The sequence below is a fragment of the Heliconius melpomene genome, chromosome 7 (genome assembly GCF_056956725.1).
Source record: "Heliconius melpomene rosina isolate 202511_hmr_F chromosome 7, ASM5695672v1, whole genome shotgun sequence".
In the NCBI taxonomy this organism is placed as follows: domain Eukaryota; kingdom Metazoa; phylum Arthropoda; class Insecta; order Lepidoptera; family Nymphalidae; genus Heliconius; species Heliconius melpomene.
Window position 1 is genome coordinate 542430 of NC_140395.1, and position 16303 is coordinate 558732.

General features: G+C 35.6%; 1 protein-coding gene across 1 annotated transcript; it reads left to right on the plus strand.

Annotated features, from left to right (window-relative positions):
• The first annotated feature begins 1431 nt into the window (after positions 1-1431).
• Positions 1432-12411, plus strand: LOC146537129 (angiotensin-converting enzyme-like). The gene is made up of 15 exons (XM_085187592.1): positions 1432-1680; positions 5066-5142; positions 5878-6097; positions 6276-6648; positions 6875-7066; positions 7374-7488; positions 7927-8079; positions 8778-8902; positions 9232-9316; positions 9690-9783; positions 10215-10289; positions 10409-10483; positions 11095-11228; positions 11566-11664; positions 12218-12411. Exons 1-15 carry the CDS (start codon positions 1606-1608, stop codon positions 12390-12392), a joined length of 2067 nt encoding a protein of 688 aa, XP_085043718.1. The 5' UTR covers positions 1432-1605; the 3' UTR covers positions 12393-12411.
• The last annotated feature ends 3892 nt before the right edge of the window (positions 12412-16303 follow it).

Here is a 16303-nt window from a genome sequence, read left to right on the forward strand (position 1 = left end):
CCTGGAGTGAGACCTATCGAACGCCGAAGGAAGCGCTGGTTGAATGTTGTGATGCAGGACATGAGAGCCAATGGACTCACCACCGAGGCACTTAAGACCGTGCAGAATGGAGTAGGTTGAGTAGGAAGGCACACCCTGGAAATAGCCGGGATTAATGCCAAGAAGAAGTAGAAGAAGTATACGTATTTTGTCCTAATATTAAACAATCTTTAGGACGTCTGGCAAGAGTAAAGCCAACGTAAAGGGCTTGGTGATAATTTTTTTTTTACATTTTTCTCAAAAACATATTTAAATACGAGCGTCGTTACTTTAACGTAGGTGAGCGTGTACCTTAAATTGGCGCTATCTTTGAAAGGGCCTCACTTTCAAGTTAGTAAGTACGCATACACTCTTACCTTCTTATCTATATATATAAAATCGAAAGGTCACTCACTCATCACGAAATCTCAGAAACTACAAGTGCTAGGAATCTCAAATTTTGCATAGGAGTTACTTATAGGACGTAGGTGCTCGCTAAGACGGGAATTTGCAATATTCGACTTTTAAGGGGTTGTTCTTAGTGTCGAAAGTTTGTATGAAATTGTATTGTTCGTTACTACAAATGCTAGGAGTCTCAAATTTTGCATAGACGTCACTAGGACGTAGTCATGGAGACAGAAATTAATAATAACATAGTTCACGCGGGTGAAACCGCGAGCGGGCCGCTAGTTAGACTATAAATGTTCAAAATTTCGGCTTTACTAAAATGACGTAGGGCTACTAGGGTCCTGGGATCTCAGTCTATTTTATTTTATACGCGGAACTATTATTACTATAGCGTGTGAACTAGCTCATGATGATTACTATATTGGAACTGAGCTTATGATGGAAGCTTCAGATGACGCTCTGGCTGTAGTACTAGGAAGGAAGGTGTGTTGGGGGGCCTCATTCAACGACACCGCCCCGGGCCTCCGACGGGGTTAGTCCGCCACTGTACGTACCATTCATTTTCTTAGTAATAAATCACCTAGTGAATGGTCACTCCGCTTTCAATGTTCTGTTCATTTTTAGAGTTCCGTACCTCAAAATATTTATCTCGAGATCTACAGGAAATACTGAGCTGAAATTAATATGAAATACTCAGATTTTGTGTTCTCTTAAAACACAGAATCAAAGCAAGCTTCCAAGACCAAACAATCAAAAGATACGATCTGTGAATTTTGCCTCCAATACTCTACTGTAAGTGAGTAAAGAAACTTTCTTAACTGAGTGTCTTAACACTAGATTCCCAGGTTACTTCTGCCTACTCTGCTACTGCGTGAAGCTACAAAAAAATGTATATCTCAAAATATAGTGTATATTTGACACAAATCTGAAGATATCTCACTTGTACCGCGCCCAGCGTCGTGCTCAGCAAAGCATGGAACTAACAATGACGACTTCACCATTGTAGCAGTCTTTCCTCAGTTCCTACAGCGTATAGACATTACTTTCCATATAAAACAAAATATATGGAAAAAAATAATTCTAAGTAAACAATGATTTGGATGTTTAAAAATCTGTATTAGTTATAAATCTGGTTTAAGAAAATGTTATTTTGAACGAGTGCTTGTGTTTTTTTTTAAAATGGCGGTCTCTATAATTTGTCTCGTTCTTGCTTTCTTCACACGGTATGCGTTTAGTGAAGACTATATGAGGATGGTGAGTTATAAAAAAAATAAAATCTACTTTTTAAACTTCACGCTGTATCCCGCACAGAGCCGGGCGGAGGGAACCTCTGAACTTATACTTAAACCGTGTTTCCTTCAAGATATTTCTTATACTCCTCGCTCTTAGCTGAATTCTTGATTTCTTGATTTGAACTCTTCCGTCCTGCTACATCATATCTCATTTAAACCAAAAAAGATCATCACGTTGTAATTTTTTTAATTTTTAACAATTTTTAACAATTTTCAATTTCTGAGATATTTGTAGACAAATAAACATAAAATTACGAAATTTAGAACAAGTGATGGAAAGCTTAATAAATAGATATACTCAAAAATTATTTTGCTGTAAACTCTAATTTAAAAATAAGTCAATAATTTTTTTATATAGATATTTAATACAGTTCCCATATTTATTTAAAAACTAAAATAACATAACACAAATAAACATATATTTTTCTAAATCTGTAAATAGGTACAAGCTGTCAATAAAAAAAATTCAAAATTAATTTGATAAATGATACTTTGATACTTAATTTTTTTGGCTTCACGCTGCATCCCGCACATAGTCCACATACATCCACGTACATCCCGCAGAGTACGCAGTGGACACCCGGGTTAGAGTGCTACGAAGAATTTTAATTAAGACACGTCCGTTAAACACTTTCCGTCGAGTTATTGACGCTTTACATAATTGGCGGAGCTCATCGCCGCGCATTATCTCGTTGCCAGAGCGACGAAATGAAAATTGAAAATGAAATATTTCGCTCTCCCATATGAAAATTTAACCCACAACCGTCGGGCTCACGGTCGCGGTCGCACGCTTGTGCCGCTGCGCCACGACGGCCTTTTCTTACTTAATGCGAGTGAAAAAATATAGTTTCACTAAGATCTGATAACTCGGGAGTTTCTCCACGCACAGTTATAAATCTAACACTTAAGTACAATTAATTAATTATGTACAAAAAAATGAATGTGTTCTTTGTGATTTATCGCTTAAGTATTATGAAAATTAATAAAACTTAAACAATAATTTCAGACTCTGTAAAGATTCGTAGTTTCCCTCATCTAGAGTGTTAAGACATTTAAGACATAATAATTATATCTACTGTCTGTTATGGTGAAAACTTGAATAAAGCAAATAATATTTTTATATTCACATTTTTTACACAATTTATAAATATCTATGATGGTTTTACTGAGTTATTTTAATTTTTTCAATCTGGATACCTGAAACGCGGCGTTAAGTTTGGTTTCAAGTCTGGCAATTACAATGAAAATTGGGCGAAAAGTGAGGAACGTAGTGTTTTAACTCTAACATTAGACCCTCTGCCAACTTTGCTACATACAGCGTGATAATAATTAAATTATTATAGGTCTACGGAAATATACTATAGGTTTTCATTGCACGGTCAATTTTATACAAAACGCGTAGAAGTAGATACAATGCATGAAATAAGAAGTCTATTCTTATCTGTGGATGATGGGTCCCCCGACCTGGATATATGACATTAATTTCAGCTCGATATCTCTACGTGATCTTGATATAAGGTTTTGACAAACAGACGGACAACAAAGGGATCCTATAAGGACACCTACTGATTTTTGTTTCGATGTACGGAATCCTAAAAAAAATAAATGTATGTATGATACATTACAAAAGTCTCTTTCTTTCTTACTATACGTTAGAAAATTAGTAATTAATACTTCCCAGACTCCATGAGTAGAAACCTCCGTTGTGGCCAGAAGCCATGACGAAGTTGACAAAATTTTCCGCCAGAAAAGTAGGTCGTTTAAACAATAACCCAACTTAGTTTTACCGAAACATTATGGCTCAGTGCTATATGCTAATATGGTCAAAATATATGGTCGAAGGTTTTATCACATTTGGGGTAATTAGTAGGTAATTAAAGACGTGGCTTCGCCGGCTTAAACTTATTGCTATATTATAATGACGAGCAGGGCACAAGCGTGTGACAACAAAAGCGAAGATTGTGAGTTCGGCTCCCACTCCTTCAAATATTTTTTATTAAATTTATTAATATTTTCATTTGTTCGAGATTAAAAATTCTCTTTTATAAAATAATCTCTAACGTTAGGGATATAAATGACAAAATATATTTACAAGTCGAAAGCGAAAGTTTACCTAATTAAAAAAATCATAGTATTTCAGCATTTAAAAAATCGTTGAACCGGAACAAAACTGCCATTGTTTTATATGTACGTAATACTATACAGTGAAGTGCTATTGTTTGATTATGAAAACCATGCTGTACACCGTATACATGATTGTAACACGACTTTACTTGCTTATAGGGTTCCGTATCTCAAACGGAATAAACGGAACCTTTATGGATGCCTTTTTTGTCCGTCAGTCAGGACAAAATTATCTCAAAATTATGTCGAGATATCAAGAATGTCAAACATTTAGATGTATGGCTCACAAAGCCCAGAAAAAAATAAGCTTTTAAGTCAACGCAATCCATCGATTACAATTATCCATCGACTATTAGTTAGTTAGCTGCATTTTATATGAAATTCGCCGAGTAATCAAAATATATACCAGTAATTACTCCTCCATAAAAGTGGATGGGGCAAAAGAGGCAGTGGAAGATCTCGGTTGGCCTTCGAGAACACCGTTTCAATAATACAGGAGAGTCACATAAAAAAAGGAGATCTTCCAAAATGCAAAAATACCTATGTATTTTTGCATTTTGTCACGGTCTATACCGTAGCTCTGTTATCATTAACTACCTCGCTAGAGAAATAAAAAGAAAAAGAAGAGAAGAGAAAAAAGAAACAACCCCAATTATTATACGAGTACAGTCAGATATTCCTAAAAATACAATAGCATCTAAGCCAAATCACCTTTTAAAATCACAAAAGTTTTTATATAAAAATGACCCAATTTTATAACAAAAACTAATATAATAGCATGTCATCTTATAATTGGTGCATTACTATTGTCTTATGTCCTTCGTTCTGGACATGCACTTGCTCTGCTAAATTACCATCCTTCCTGTCATTAGAATGATCTTGACATTTTTTGTTGACATATGAAGGTCCCATCTTTAATTTTTTAAAAAGATAAAAGAAGCAATGGAGCCAGTTCAGGTTTTTCCTTAGTACCATCTTTTTAAGTAAGTAAGTAAGATACACTCAATACTAGAGTAATGTTACATTCACTCTCATTAATTGAAAAAGTGTATATGATAATTTTTAATTATTTTAATTGCCCCATATATTTTCCTAGAGCGGAGCGGAGTTGCAATGGCAACGTAGAGCTTGTGGCGAGATCCAAGACCAGCATCTTTCAATAATAACAGTGTATAGGTACATTTTATTTTTCATTATTTGTATTAAAAACATATATTTTCCAGGGTATAAATACAAATGTTGCTGAAGCCAATCAGTTTCTACGGGAGTACGACCGGGAAGCTTCAGGAATGTGCTACAGGTAAAACAAAGTAACCAAATATATGTCTATTATCAGATATTTTCTTTTTAGCTTTACCTTGTATCCCGCAACCGGGGAACCTAGCGTTAAGACTCCGTTCCCCATTGGGACACCAGAGCGAGAAAGTGGAAATATTAAATATTCAATTTCCGCGGGTGTTTTCCCGAGTTTCATTCCCCCACAACCGTCGTGCATTACATTCATTAAAATAATATTAAGTCACATGTCGTGTCGTCACATGTGGGCAACCTAAATTACATTCATGTAGATAATTATAGTTTAATTTTGAGCCTAGTTTAAGCAGCACAAGAAATACTAGGGGCGCGAACCGGATTTCACATGTTGAGCGAAGCGAGTAATTAATTTCTGAATTTTTTGATTTTTTTTTCGTCTAAAACCACCTACGTAGTCATATCTATATGTTTGCAAATTTTGATCTCAATCGGTCAAACCGTTTAAGACTATTGGTGAGAGAGAGTGTAGAAAAGCCTCCAGTAGAGCACTCCGCTCGCTTCGCTCAATAAATAAACATTCATAGTTCACGAAAATTATAGACTACGTGTTCGTAGTAAATAATAATAGTACGAGTAGATAATGTAATAAATATACTGTGCTTGTGTCAGTTGTGTCTGATATTGGTGAAAATATCATTATTGTTTAGTTTTAAAAATATACACATTTATAACTGATAAAAAAAGCCTTTGATCAAAATCAAAATTATTTTCTTCACTTCAGAGTAACAATGTCGCAATGGAAGTTCGTTACAAACATCACCGAATATAACCGTAGAAGAATGCTCGAAGAACTAGCTCTCAACTCCAAGTTTGAGAAGCTTTCTTGGAAAAAGGCGGCTGTCTTCGATGGCTCCAGGGTATCAGATCCTCAGGGAAGGAGACAGCTGGCAAGGATAGTTCAGGCCAGTCGAGCTGCTTTAACTGATGAAAAGTTTAGTGAAGTAAGAATATATCGTTTTTTTTTGTTTTTTTGTTTGTTTGTTTGGTAATGAATTAGCTAACAGTAACATCACATTTGTTTCCATTTTATACGAAAATTATTATAAGGGAGAGAACATAATGTCTTAAATTTATATATTTCTGACACAAATAAAAAAAATCTTCCATCAATTATTTCAGATACAGCAGCTAATAGCGGAAATGAAAGAAATCTACAATTCTGCCAAAATCTGTCCGTACGGCCAGAAACCTTATGACCCACATGTACCAAGGCTGCCATCCTATCCCACAGAATACCCTGAAACCCGCGGATATCAGTCCTACCAACTGGCAAACCAGCCGTACCAGCACTACCAACCTTTAGAAAATAATGATTACCCAAATTACTGTGACATGCAATTAGATCCGGAAATTTCTAGGATTTTAGCCCATTCTAGGATAGAAAGTGAATTGTTGTATGTTTGGAAGAGTTTTAGAGACAAAACTGGTCCTAAACTGAAGAATCGTTTCATGAGATACGTTCAGTTGGCTAATGAAGCCGCTAGTAATACTGGTGAGTTTGTGAGGAATTATTTTTATATTTGCAACATTTTTATTGTCTAGTTGATGTTGTAGTGTTACGTTATGTTTTTGAAGGGACATATAGAATATTTTTAATTTAAGTTTCAGTAATTAAAATAATTCTTAATACAAAAAACTTGTTTAATAAAATAGGCTAGTCCCATCTTATTTCATACACTATGGATGGATAATTGATTTTTTCCCCCTAAAATCTTTAGGATTTAGAGATGCTGGGGACCAGATGCGTGCTCCTTACGAAGACCCTTCATTCAGAGCAAGTCTAGAAGAGATTTACAATCAAGTGGCACCGCTTTACAAGCAATTATTTACGTATGTGAGAAGAAAACTAGTTTTAAGATATGGGGAAAACACCGTGAGACCTGATGGACCTATTCCTGCTCATTTATTGGGTACATATTTTTTTAACATTGCTATTATGTTGTAGTCTATTGAATTGTTTTTTGAGATTATACTTTGTATTAATAATAATTAATTAAATAAAAAAAAATGTTTCCTCTAGGTTACTTAAATTTAAACACGCAATGTCCCCAATTTTGTAGGAAAAAAGAAGAACAGACTGTTGTAACACTGGGTTTTCTGCATACTCTATGCCTGTTGTACCATGCGGTAAAACACGTAAAGCTACCCTTTCTGTAATAAATATAATAATTACTACTTATTAAAAATCAAACCCAGTACCTTCTCCATACATTGCAGGCAACATGTGGGCACAGAACTGGAAATCAATAATGGACCTAGTAATGCCGTTCCCGCAGTCACCTAACATCGATGTCACTTCTGAAATGCTGAGACAGGGATTTACACCGTTAAGGTTTGGGGGTGCCTTTGTTATTGTTTGGTTGTTTTTTGGTAATAATTACAGATTGATAGTTTGCATGAGGTAATTATTTATTATATAGGTATTGTACCGATTACGTTGATTTGGGTGTTGAGAAAATTCAATTTGTACCTCCAAAAAGAGGATGAATTGTAATTTTAAGATTTCAGTTTGTTGCGTCTAAATGTCTAGTTCTTAGCCTAGTTTAAACAACAAATAAAAGCAGAATACGATTAGCTAATAACTAATTTGGTAAAATGAAAAAAAAAGTTATGGACCACATGTCTGTAGTGTAGGTTTCGTTCCTATTAAGCTTCCGTTCCTCATTTTCCGCTGAATTCACAAGGCATTGCATGTAGAACGGGGTAAAAGAACATTTGTAAAATCTCTTTCAATTATGCTAAACACTTAAAATAACACTCTCAATTCCAGAATGTTCCAAATGGCAGAGGAGTTCTACACGTCTATGGGTTTGAAGCCGGTACCTCCTGAGTTCTGGCGTGGATCGATGCTGGCTAGGCCTTCGCATTTGAGCGTCCAATGTACGGCCAGCGCTTGGGATTTCTGTAATAGGATTGATTATAGGTAAGTGTGGGTCTACATTTTAGATACAAGTTGGAGAAATTGTGAAGGATATTGTATGTATGTGTGTGTACGATAGATAAAGCCAATCTAGTAATGAATTACGTCCTTCACTTTCTCAAAAGTTTATCATATTGCGTGTTGAGTGATGAAATGCCTAATCAACTACGTTATTATGAACTACGTTTCCTTATTTATAAAAATATTCAAAAACTGTTTGATGATGACTATTAAAAATTGTTTATTAAATGTTTTAAAAATGTATATATCAAAATTAAAATATTTTTTACGCTGTATCCTGCATTTAGCAAGAACGGCAGAGAACCTGGAAACCTGGGAACCTAGTGGTAAAATACATCGTTCCCATTGAGCCACTCCTGTTTCCTATTTTTCCGCTCAATTTTCGATGCATTGCGCGTTGAGAGGCGGAACTCAATGTCTCTTTGCCGGCTTTGCCTCTTTACCAGAGCGAACAAATTAAACGATTAAATATTTCATTTCCTCGAGTCGGAATCGAACTCACATCCTGTCGCGTGTAAACGCGTCGCAGTGTCACGCTTATGCCCCAACTCCACGAGGGCCTTAATATTCGCTACAAACTATTTTAAATTGACATTCGAAGTTATAATTTTAAAATTATATTTATGAAATTTAAATGTGAAAACATTTTTCCCATATGTGTTTTTTAACAACTATTTCAGAATAAAACAATGTACAGAAGTGACGATGCAAGATTTGATCTCCACGCATCACGAAATGGCGCACATACAATATTACCTACAGTACGCGGAACAGCCACAACTTTTCAGAGATGGAGCCAATCCTGGTAAGACGAAAAAATGTATAATGAAATATATACGCCATCGTAGCGCAACGGCACAATGCTTGATTGCAAAACACGAGGATTATGGGTTGGATTTTTACTCAGTGAAATGACTCATTTTCATTCATTAGCCCTGGTAATTGTTAAGACAGCGCGTCGTTGAATTTCGCCCCTCAAAACACAATGTCTCGAAAAATGAATGGAAAGTAGGGAGCGGAGGTATCTTCTGCTTACCATACTATGTGGTAATTTAGTTTTTCATAACAGCGAGTAGAATGAACTGATCGCCCCCTGCTGTCCTGAAGTACCATAATCCATCTATCTCTTTCTAGCATTCCACGAGGCGGTCGCGAACGCCGCGACTCTCTCCGTTTACAATTTACCGCATTTGCAGAGAGTGGGGCTCTATCAAAATAAGTAAGTAACTAAGGGGGTAACAACTGCATAGCTGAAAAAATACATAAATCTTTTAGTGTCCATATGCGAACATAGTCCTTAAAGAATATACTCGTATTGGTGACCTTAAATAAGTTGAGGCTATCTTGACGCAGCAGTGCAAAGTTTAAACGCGAGTGGGTAGTGGGTACGATTCCCATTCAGAGGAATGAATGATTTCCATTTCCTCGCTCTGGTAACAAGACAAGACGCGACGTTGAATTTTTTATTTAAATTCAACACTAAATGTTTCGAGAATTCGGCAGTGCGCGGGGAACGGAGTGTTTTAAAACTAGATTATCTTCGTCTACTCTGCTATACGCAGGATACACAGTGTAAATATTTTATTTTTCAGGTCCCTAGACCCCTATGAAGTTAGCATGAACTTTTTAATGTCGATGGCATTAGAAAAAGTTGCGTATTTACCATTTGCGTTTATGGTAGATCAGGTGAGCTACAGTTTATTTAATATCTTTATTATACTACTAAAGATTCAAACGCGGTTTCACTCGCCTAAACTTTTTTTTTGGATAAATATTTTTTTAATAAGAAATGTTATCCCATGTCCTTTCTGATACCTCTTATAATATGTGTACAAATTTTTATGATAATCGGTTGAAGAATTTTAGCGTGAAAGCGTAATAAACAAACTTACATTGACATTTATAATATTAGTATGATTATTTGAGAAATATAAACCAGTTACAAGATCCGGGAAATATAAGTTACGAAGTGCTACTCAAGAGCAAGAACGCTAAAAACTATGTTTATATATATGAAATTTAAGAAAAAAAAGTTCACTCACAAGTTAAATATCGGAGACATTTGAGTGTAAATAACAATGTAATGTATTATTCTAATAATTTTCCGTCTCCTATAGTGGCGTTGGTCGGTTTTCGAAGATGGCGTCCAGAACATGAACACAAAATGGTGGCAAATGAAGCTTAGGTATCAAGTAAGTGTTCATTTAGAAATAATTTAGACTTGAGAAAATGAAATAAGATATTAAAAATATTTAGAAATCAAATAAATAACAACACTTTTTCCATAAATAATGTGTTGATTTGATTTTAGGGCGTAACTCCACCTCTACCGAGAACAGAAGCTGATTTCGATCCTGGAGCAAAGTATCACATTATATCAGATCAAGTACGTATATTATTAGTCGAGACCAGTCGTGGCGCAGGAGCATAAAATGTGACTGTAAACGCGACAGGTTGTGGGTCCGATTCCTACTCGAGGAAATGGAATATTTTCATTACTTCGCTCTGGTGACATGGCAAAGCGCGGCGTTGTGTTCTGCCACTCAACTCGCAATGACCTAAGAATTTGGCGGAAAATGAGGAACTGAGTCGTTAACACTAGATTAGCTCTGCCTATCCTGCTGTGTGCAGGATACAGCGTCAAGATAAGTCAAATAAACACAGGATTTTATTACAAAAAAAATAATTGCTTTATTTGAACCTAAGCTCGAGTGACCTCGGAAGAATTGCATTGCATTCAGGTCGACTCAATCATCAGACGACTCCATATTATTGTATTGCCAATTATTAATTATGGAACCCATATTGCCAATTAATAATAATCCAACTCACAACCTGCGCCACGATTGATCATTTCTTTTCTTCTTCCTCCTGGCATTAATCCCGGCTATTGCCAGTTACTGCCCTCCTACTCAACCTACTCCACTTTGCACGGTCTTTTGCGTCCTCGGTGGTTAGACCATTTCTTTTCATATCAATATAAATATTTTTTTACAGGAATATATAAAATATTTTCTTGCGACCATATTGGAGTTCCAAATATTCGAACAACTCTGCTTAGCCTCAGGGCACGTGGGACACTTACATGAGTGCGATGTTTACAGGAGTCGAGATGCTGGGAGAATACTGAGGTGAGAATAATAGATAATAAATGATTAATAAACCTAAGTAATTAATAATAACTGATTAGATATTAATAGCCGTTGTCCTTGAGGCCAGTCGAGGCGCAGAGGCAAGAGCGTGCAACTGTAAGGTTGTGAGTCCGTTTCCACTCGAGGAAATGAAATGTTTAATAGTTTCATTACCTCGCTCTGGTAACGAGGCAAAGCGTGCCCTTGAGATCCACCGCTCAACATGCAATGCCTCCAGAATTTGGCAAAAATTGGGGAACTCTATCTCTATATTAAGAACTATGTAAGCTATGTCATGAACGGAATGTCTAAACACTAGGTTCTCTTTCTTTTTCAGTGATATAATGCAGCCTGGTGCATCTAAATCAGCATCGGATATTATAAGGAGTATGACGAGGGGCAAAACTAATAGAATATCACCGGAGTCCCTAGTAAGGTTAGTGTTTACAAGAAAAATATGCTGGAAGCTTTGGCATCACCTATCTTACCACAACGTAATATATAATATGTCACAAAAAACTGCACTATGTCCAACTTATAAAATTGAAATTAAAAAAAAAATGTTTTATAGACACAGTTTTTCTTGTGAAAGTGAGGCCGTCGTAGTGCAAATAGGATAGTTGTGAGTTCGATACAGACTCGAGGAAATGTATTATAATTATACGCCGCAGCTCTTAAACGTGAAGCGCGAGGTCCCGAATTTGGTCAAAAATGTTACAGAGAACGGAGTGTCTTGACACTAGGTTCCCTCTCTGCTTACTCTGCTATGAAAATAGCAAAAATATTGAAATAAACATCTTCTCTTATAAATATTTTTGAGGTATTTTCCTTCTTGAGTGTGGAATATCACCTTAATAACCAACTGCCCTAAAAAAACTTTCATAACTAATAAGCGCGTTTGCTAATACAATAAACACACGTACAAGGCAAACCGAGAACATCATTTATTCGAAGTCGGTAAAAAATGCTAAAAATATTTTTTATTACAGGTACTTCCGGCCTCTAGAGCTGTGGTTACGGGTTCAAAACCGTGACGAGCAAATAATAGGATGGAACTCAAACTTTCAGGACGTAGCTCTCTTCGCACCACAAAAGGCTTCTTCTAATAAAAACTTGTTTTGTACTGGCTTGTTAATTTTAGTTTGTATGTTGGTTTATGTTTAATAAAGTTTTTTTTTGTTTATTTTGTTTTTTTTAATATTTTGCATGTGTCAATATTCTATCATAGATAGCTAAGCTCTCGCACATAGCAGGCCGAGGGAACCTGGGAGCCTAGTGTTACCATTACACTTTTGTTCATCTATATATATAAAATCGAAAGGTCACTCACTCATCACGAAATCTCAGAAACTACAAGTGCTAGGAATCTCAAATTTTGCATAGGAGTTACTTATAGGACGTAGGTGCTCGCTAAGACGGGAATTTGTAATATTCGACTTCTAAGGGGTTGTTTTTGGGGTTGAAAGTTTGTATGAAACTTCGTTACTAATGACATTTGTCTTTGTCATTCGTTACTAAATGCTAGGAGTCTCAAATTTTGCATAGACGTCACTAGGACGTAGCCATGGAGACAGAAATTAATAATAATTTAGTTCACGCGGGTGCAACCGCGAGCGGCCCGCTAGTTGTTAATAAGCTTCGTTACCATTACACTTTTGTTCCCACTCTCCACCGAATACTGAAGGCATTGCGTGTTGAGTGGCGAAAACTATTTCATTTCCTCCAATGGGAATCGAAGCGTGTTTATTCAAAATACAAAAATATTCAAGAAAATGCTATAAAAATCACTTAAGTACAATGAAAATAACACGTAAACCGCCTATAATAATAATATTTACGTCTTCATTTAGAGCGTGACCATTATTTTTACTTTAACACCATAATTTTTATGGATCATTTACTATTAAGTGTCGGATATCCGGACTCATAAACAAAAATATAGCTTCACGCTGTATCCCGCATATAGCAGGATAGGCAGAGGGAATCTAGGTTTTTTTTTCTTTTTAGGTTCAGACACTTCGTTTTTCATGCATTACTTATTATAGAGACATAACTTTTTTAATGATTAATTCGATGCTCACAACACCTCGATTTGTCCGAACAGGAAATGAAAAAATAAAAAATTAAATTTAAGTACAATCATTACCACCGATCCTCAACGACGATCTGGCTGGCTGGGTATCGAACCCACAGGCACGGCCATCGCAGCAGCGTTAGCAGTCGCACGCTTGTTCCCCCACGCTACATGTTCGCCACGACGCGACGGCGGGCGGCGTCGCTAGATCTTGTATCTATTGTTATAATAACCAAATTTGTTGAAAATTGAATTTTAATTATACATTCAGTGAACGCAAAACTTTCTCGCGGTCTCACGGACGCTTAAAAACCAATTACTGGGGCCATATGCTGTTGACAAGTCAATTTCCATAGACCTTGATGGTCATTAGAGTTCCGTATTCTACGTATATCCAAGGAACTTCTCCTTTTTTAGGACTTGGTACCTCAAGACGTTGTAAAGGATAGAATCCGTCTGTCAAGACCATTTCTTGAGATCGCATCGAGCTACTCTTCAGGTCTCTTGATGAAGCTTCTAAGTTAATTAAAAGATATGAGCATTTATGCATTGATTTTTCTGCATACCTGTGTTCTACTTGCAGACTATTTGCTTACTAATTGTGCGATAAATACGGTATCAATAGGAAAAGGCACATTTATATATTATAACAAATATATAAAAATATATATACATAAAGACTCAGTATCAGTAGTACGGATTGTTAAACTCAAAGACCCACTTATCTGCCTCTTGATCACTTTCCGTCGAAATTCCTGAGGTATTCAATGGAAATCGAACCCACAACCGTCGTATTTACAATAGCATGCTTGTGCCCCTACGCCACAACGGCCTTAGTTACCTGTATGCTTTTAACAAATAACATTTAAAAAACAGAGGTCATAAGAGTTCTATATTTAAGATATATCTACGGAACGCACTCGTCAGCTTCAAATACCACTCGAAGATCTGATATAAGCATTCCTTCTTATTGAACTATTTACTCTTATGTAGGCTTATAGACAATGAGGAGTGAATACTTCTGTATTTTCTCAACACCGTGGTTTCTCTTGATAAAGGCTAGACCAAGGAAATATAAATAATGAATCTCCTCGAATATGAATAGACCTTACAACTACAACGTCTACAGTCAGACGCTATTCTTCCATCTCCCTTTTTTTACATGAATTTAAAATATCTATATAATTTTTTTTATTCAAACTCATTCAACCGTTTCTATCTAATTGTGTAACAAAGATCCATACACACTTTCACACTAGCCAAACAAAATTACTTCAAAACGAATATTTTTTACTATAGAGCTACTGTATACTGTAAAATTATCTCATTACAGACCTCAGATTACATTTTACACTCACTTTTTTAAGTTTCGTGCCGCTTGACCGCGTTTAGAAATACTTATAATTATTGTATTCATTTTAAAGATTGTTTTTTCTTACTCATAAAGGAGAAATTTTCAACAAAATACTTTTTTTAATAATTAGTAATTAACCTTACCATTATTTGAAATACTTAACTTAAACAAGCTGAACCAGCAGTGGAATACACGCGGTGATTATGTATTCGAGTTCCTCTCATTAATGGCAATGTCTCTAAATTGTGGAGAAATATGCAGAACAATGTCATAAAATGATCGGGAAGTCTAGGCGTTTTTAAATCAAGAACGTGCTTTAAAATGAGAAGAAGACGACAAATTTACGACAGACGACATTCTATTTAACACGCCTTTATAAGATTGACTTGGATGGGCATATCTAGAAATATTTTCCAGGACCTGACTTTGACACTGATCTTTTTTCTTGTAAAAGATTTTTTATTATTTTCAGGCTTGATTGGTAAAAATTCTGGGACACCAGACTATTTTGCGGTTGGCACGACTCACCTAGCGCCCCTTTCAACTTGTAATTATGTAACCAAATCTAAGAAACTGAATTTGACTCCCTTGTAAACAAACCTTGTAATAAAAGAAAACCTCTGAACCTTAAGTCTCTCTGTTTCGATCTTTCCAGCGAATTCTGAAGGTACTGCGTGTTGATTGGTACCAAAGTGAGGAAATGAAATAATTAAATAATTAATTTCAGTTTCCTTGTGCATTTGCGCCACGACTAGCCTCTAACTACTTAAAACAATTTAACTGAAATTAAATCAGTTCATCAACAGTTAAAAAAACGGATTATTTTTGTTTTAATTATAAACAACTTCATTGGGTATGTGGTTCAAAATTTTACAACGAGGGCGAATTAACAATTTTGGACCCAAAATAAACTTGTTTTGTTGCCAGGCCGTTGACATGTAGTATTAATATTCAAAATTTAATAAAAACAGACGGTAGGACGATCAGATCTTAAATTTCAGCACTTGAATACTACACTAACTTTAACACTAAGATTATGTTAATTTTTTGATTATCAAAATTCTTAAATAATAATTATACACATAGACACTACCGTTCTCAACTTTCTGCTCAATTCTGGAGGCATTGAGGCATTGATTGGCCACTGCGCTTTGTCTCGACGCCAGAGTGAAGAAATGTAAACATTAAATATATCATTTTGTCAAGTGGAAACCGAACCTATCGCGTTATAGTCACACTGTTGTACCAGTGTTGTGGGCTGGACTCTTTTTAAAGTAAAAAGTAGCTGGTTAAGTCAAACAATAATTTCTTTAATTCGATTCAGTAATTGTTTATATAATCACACACGACTACACTTAAAAGTGAAAGACATTAAGATTGTCCTTTTTTGTAGCAAGTTTAGGTGTTTCTTTTATTATACTTGTGGAATGTTGAATAATTAAAACGTGGCAGCCAAAACTTTACTTAAAATTTAAATAAGGAGTTTAATTTGAGATGGTGTAGTGTAGTCAATAAAGAAAACTTTTCATTGTATGGCTTGCTCATATCACCTGCTAATCATATGAGCCTAAGTTCGAGGTCCACCCGTAACGAAAAAGTACAAAGTACTAAAGTCTAGGGAAAACGTGAAGCTAAAAAAATAAATAT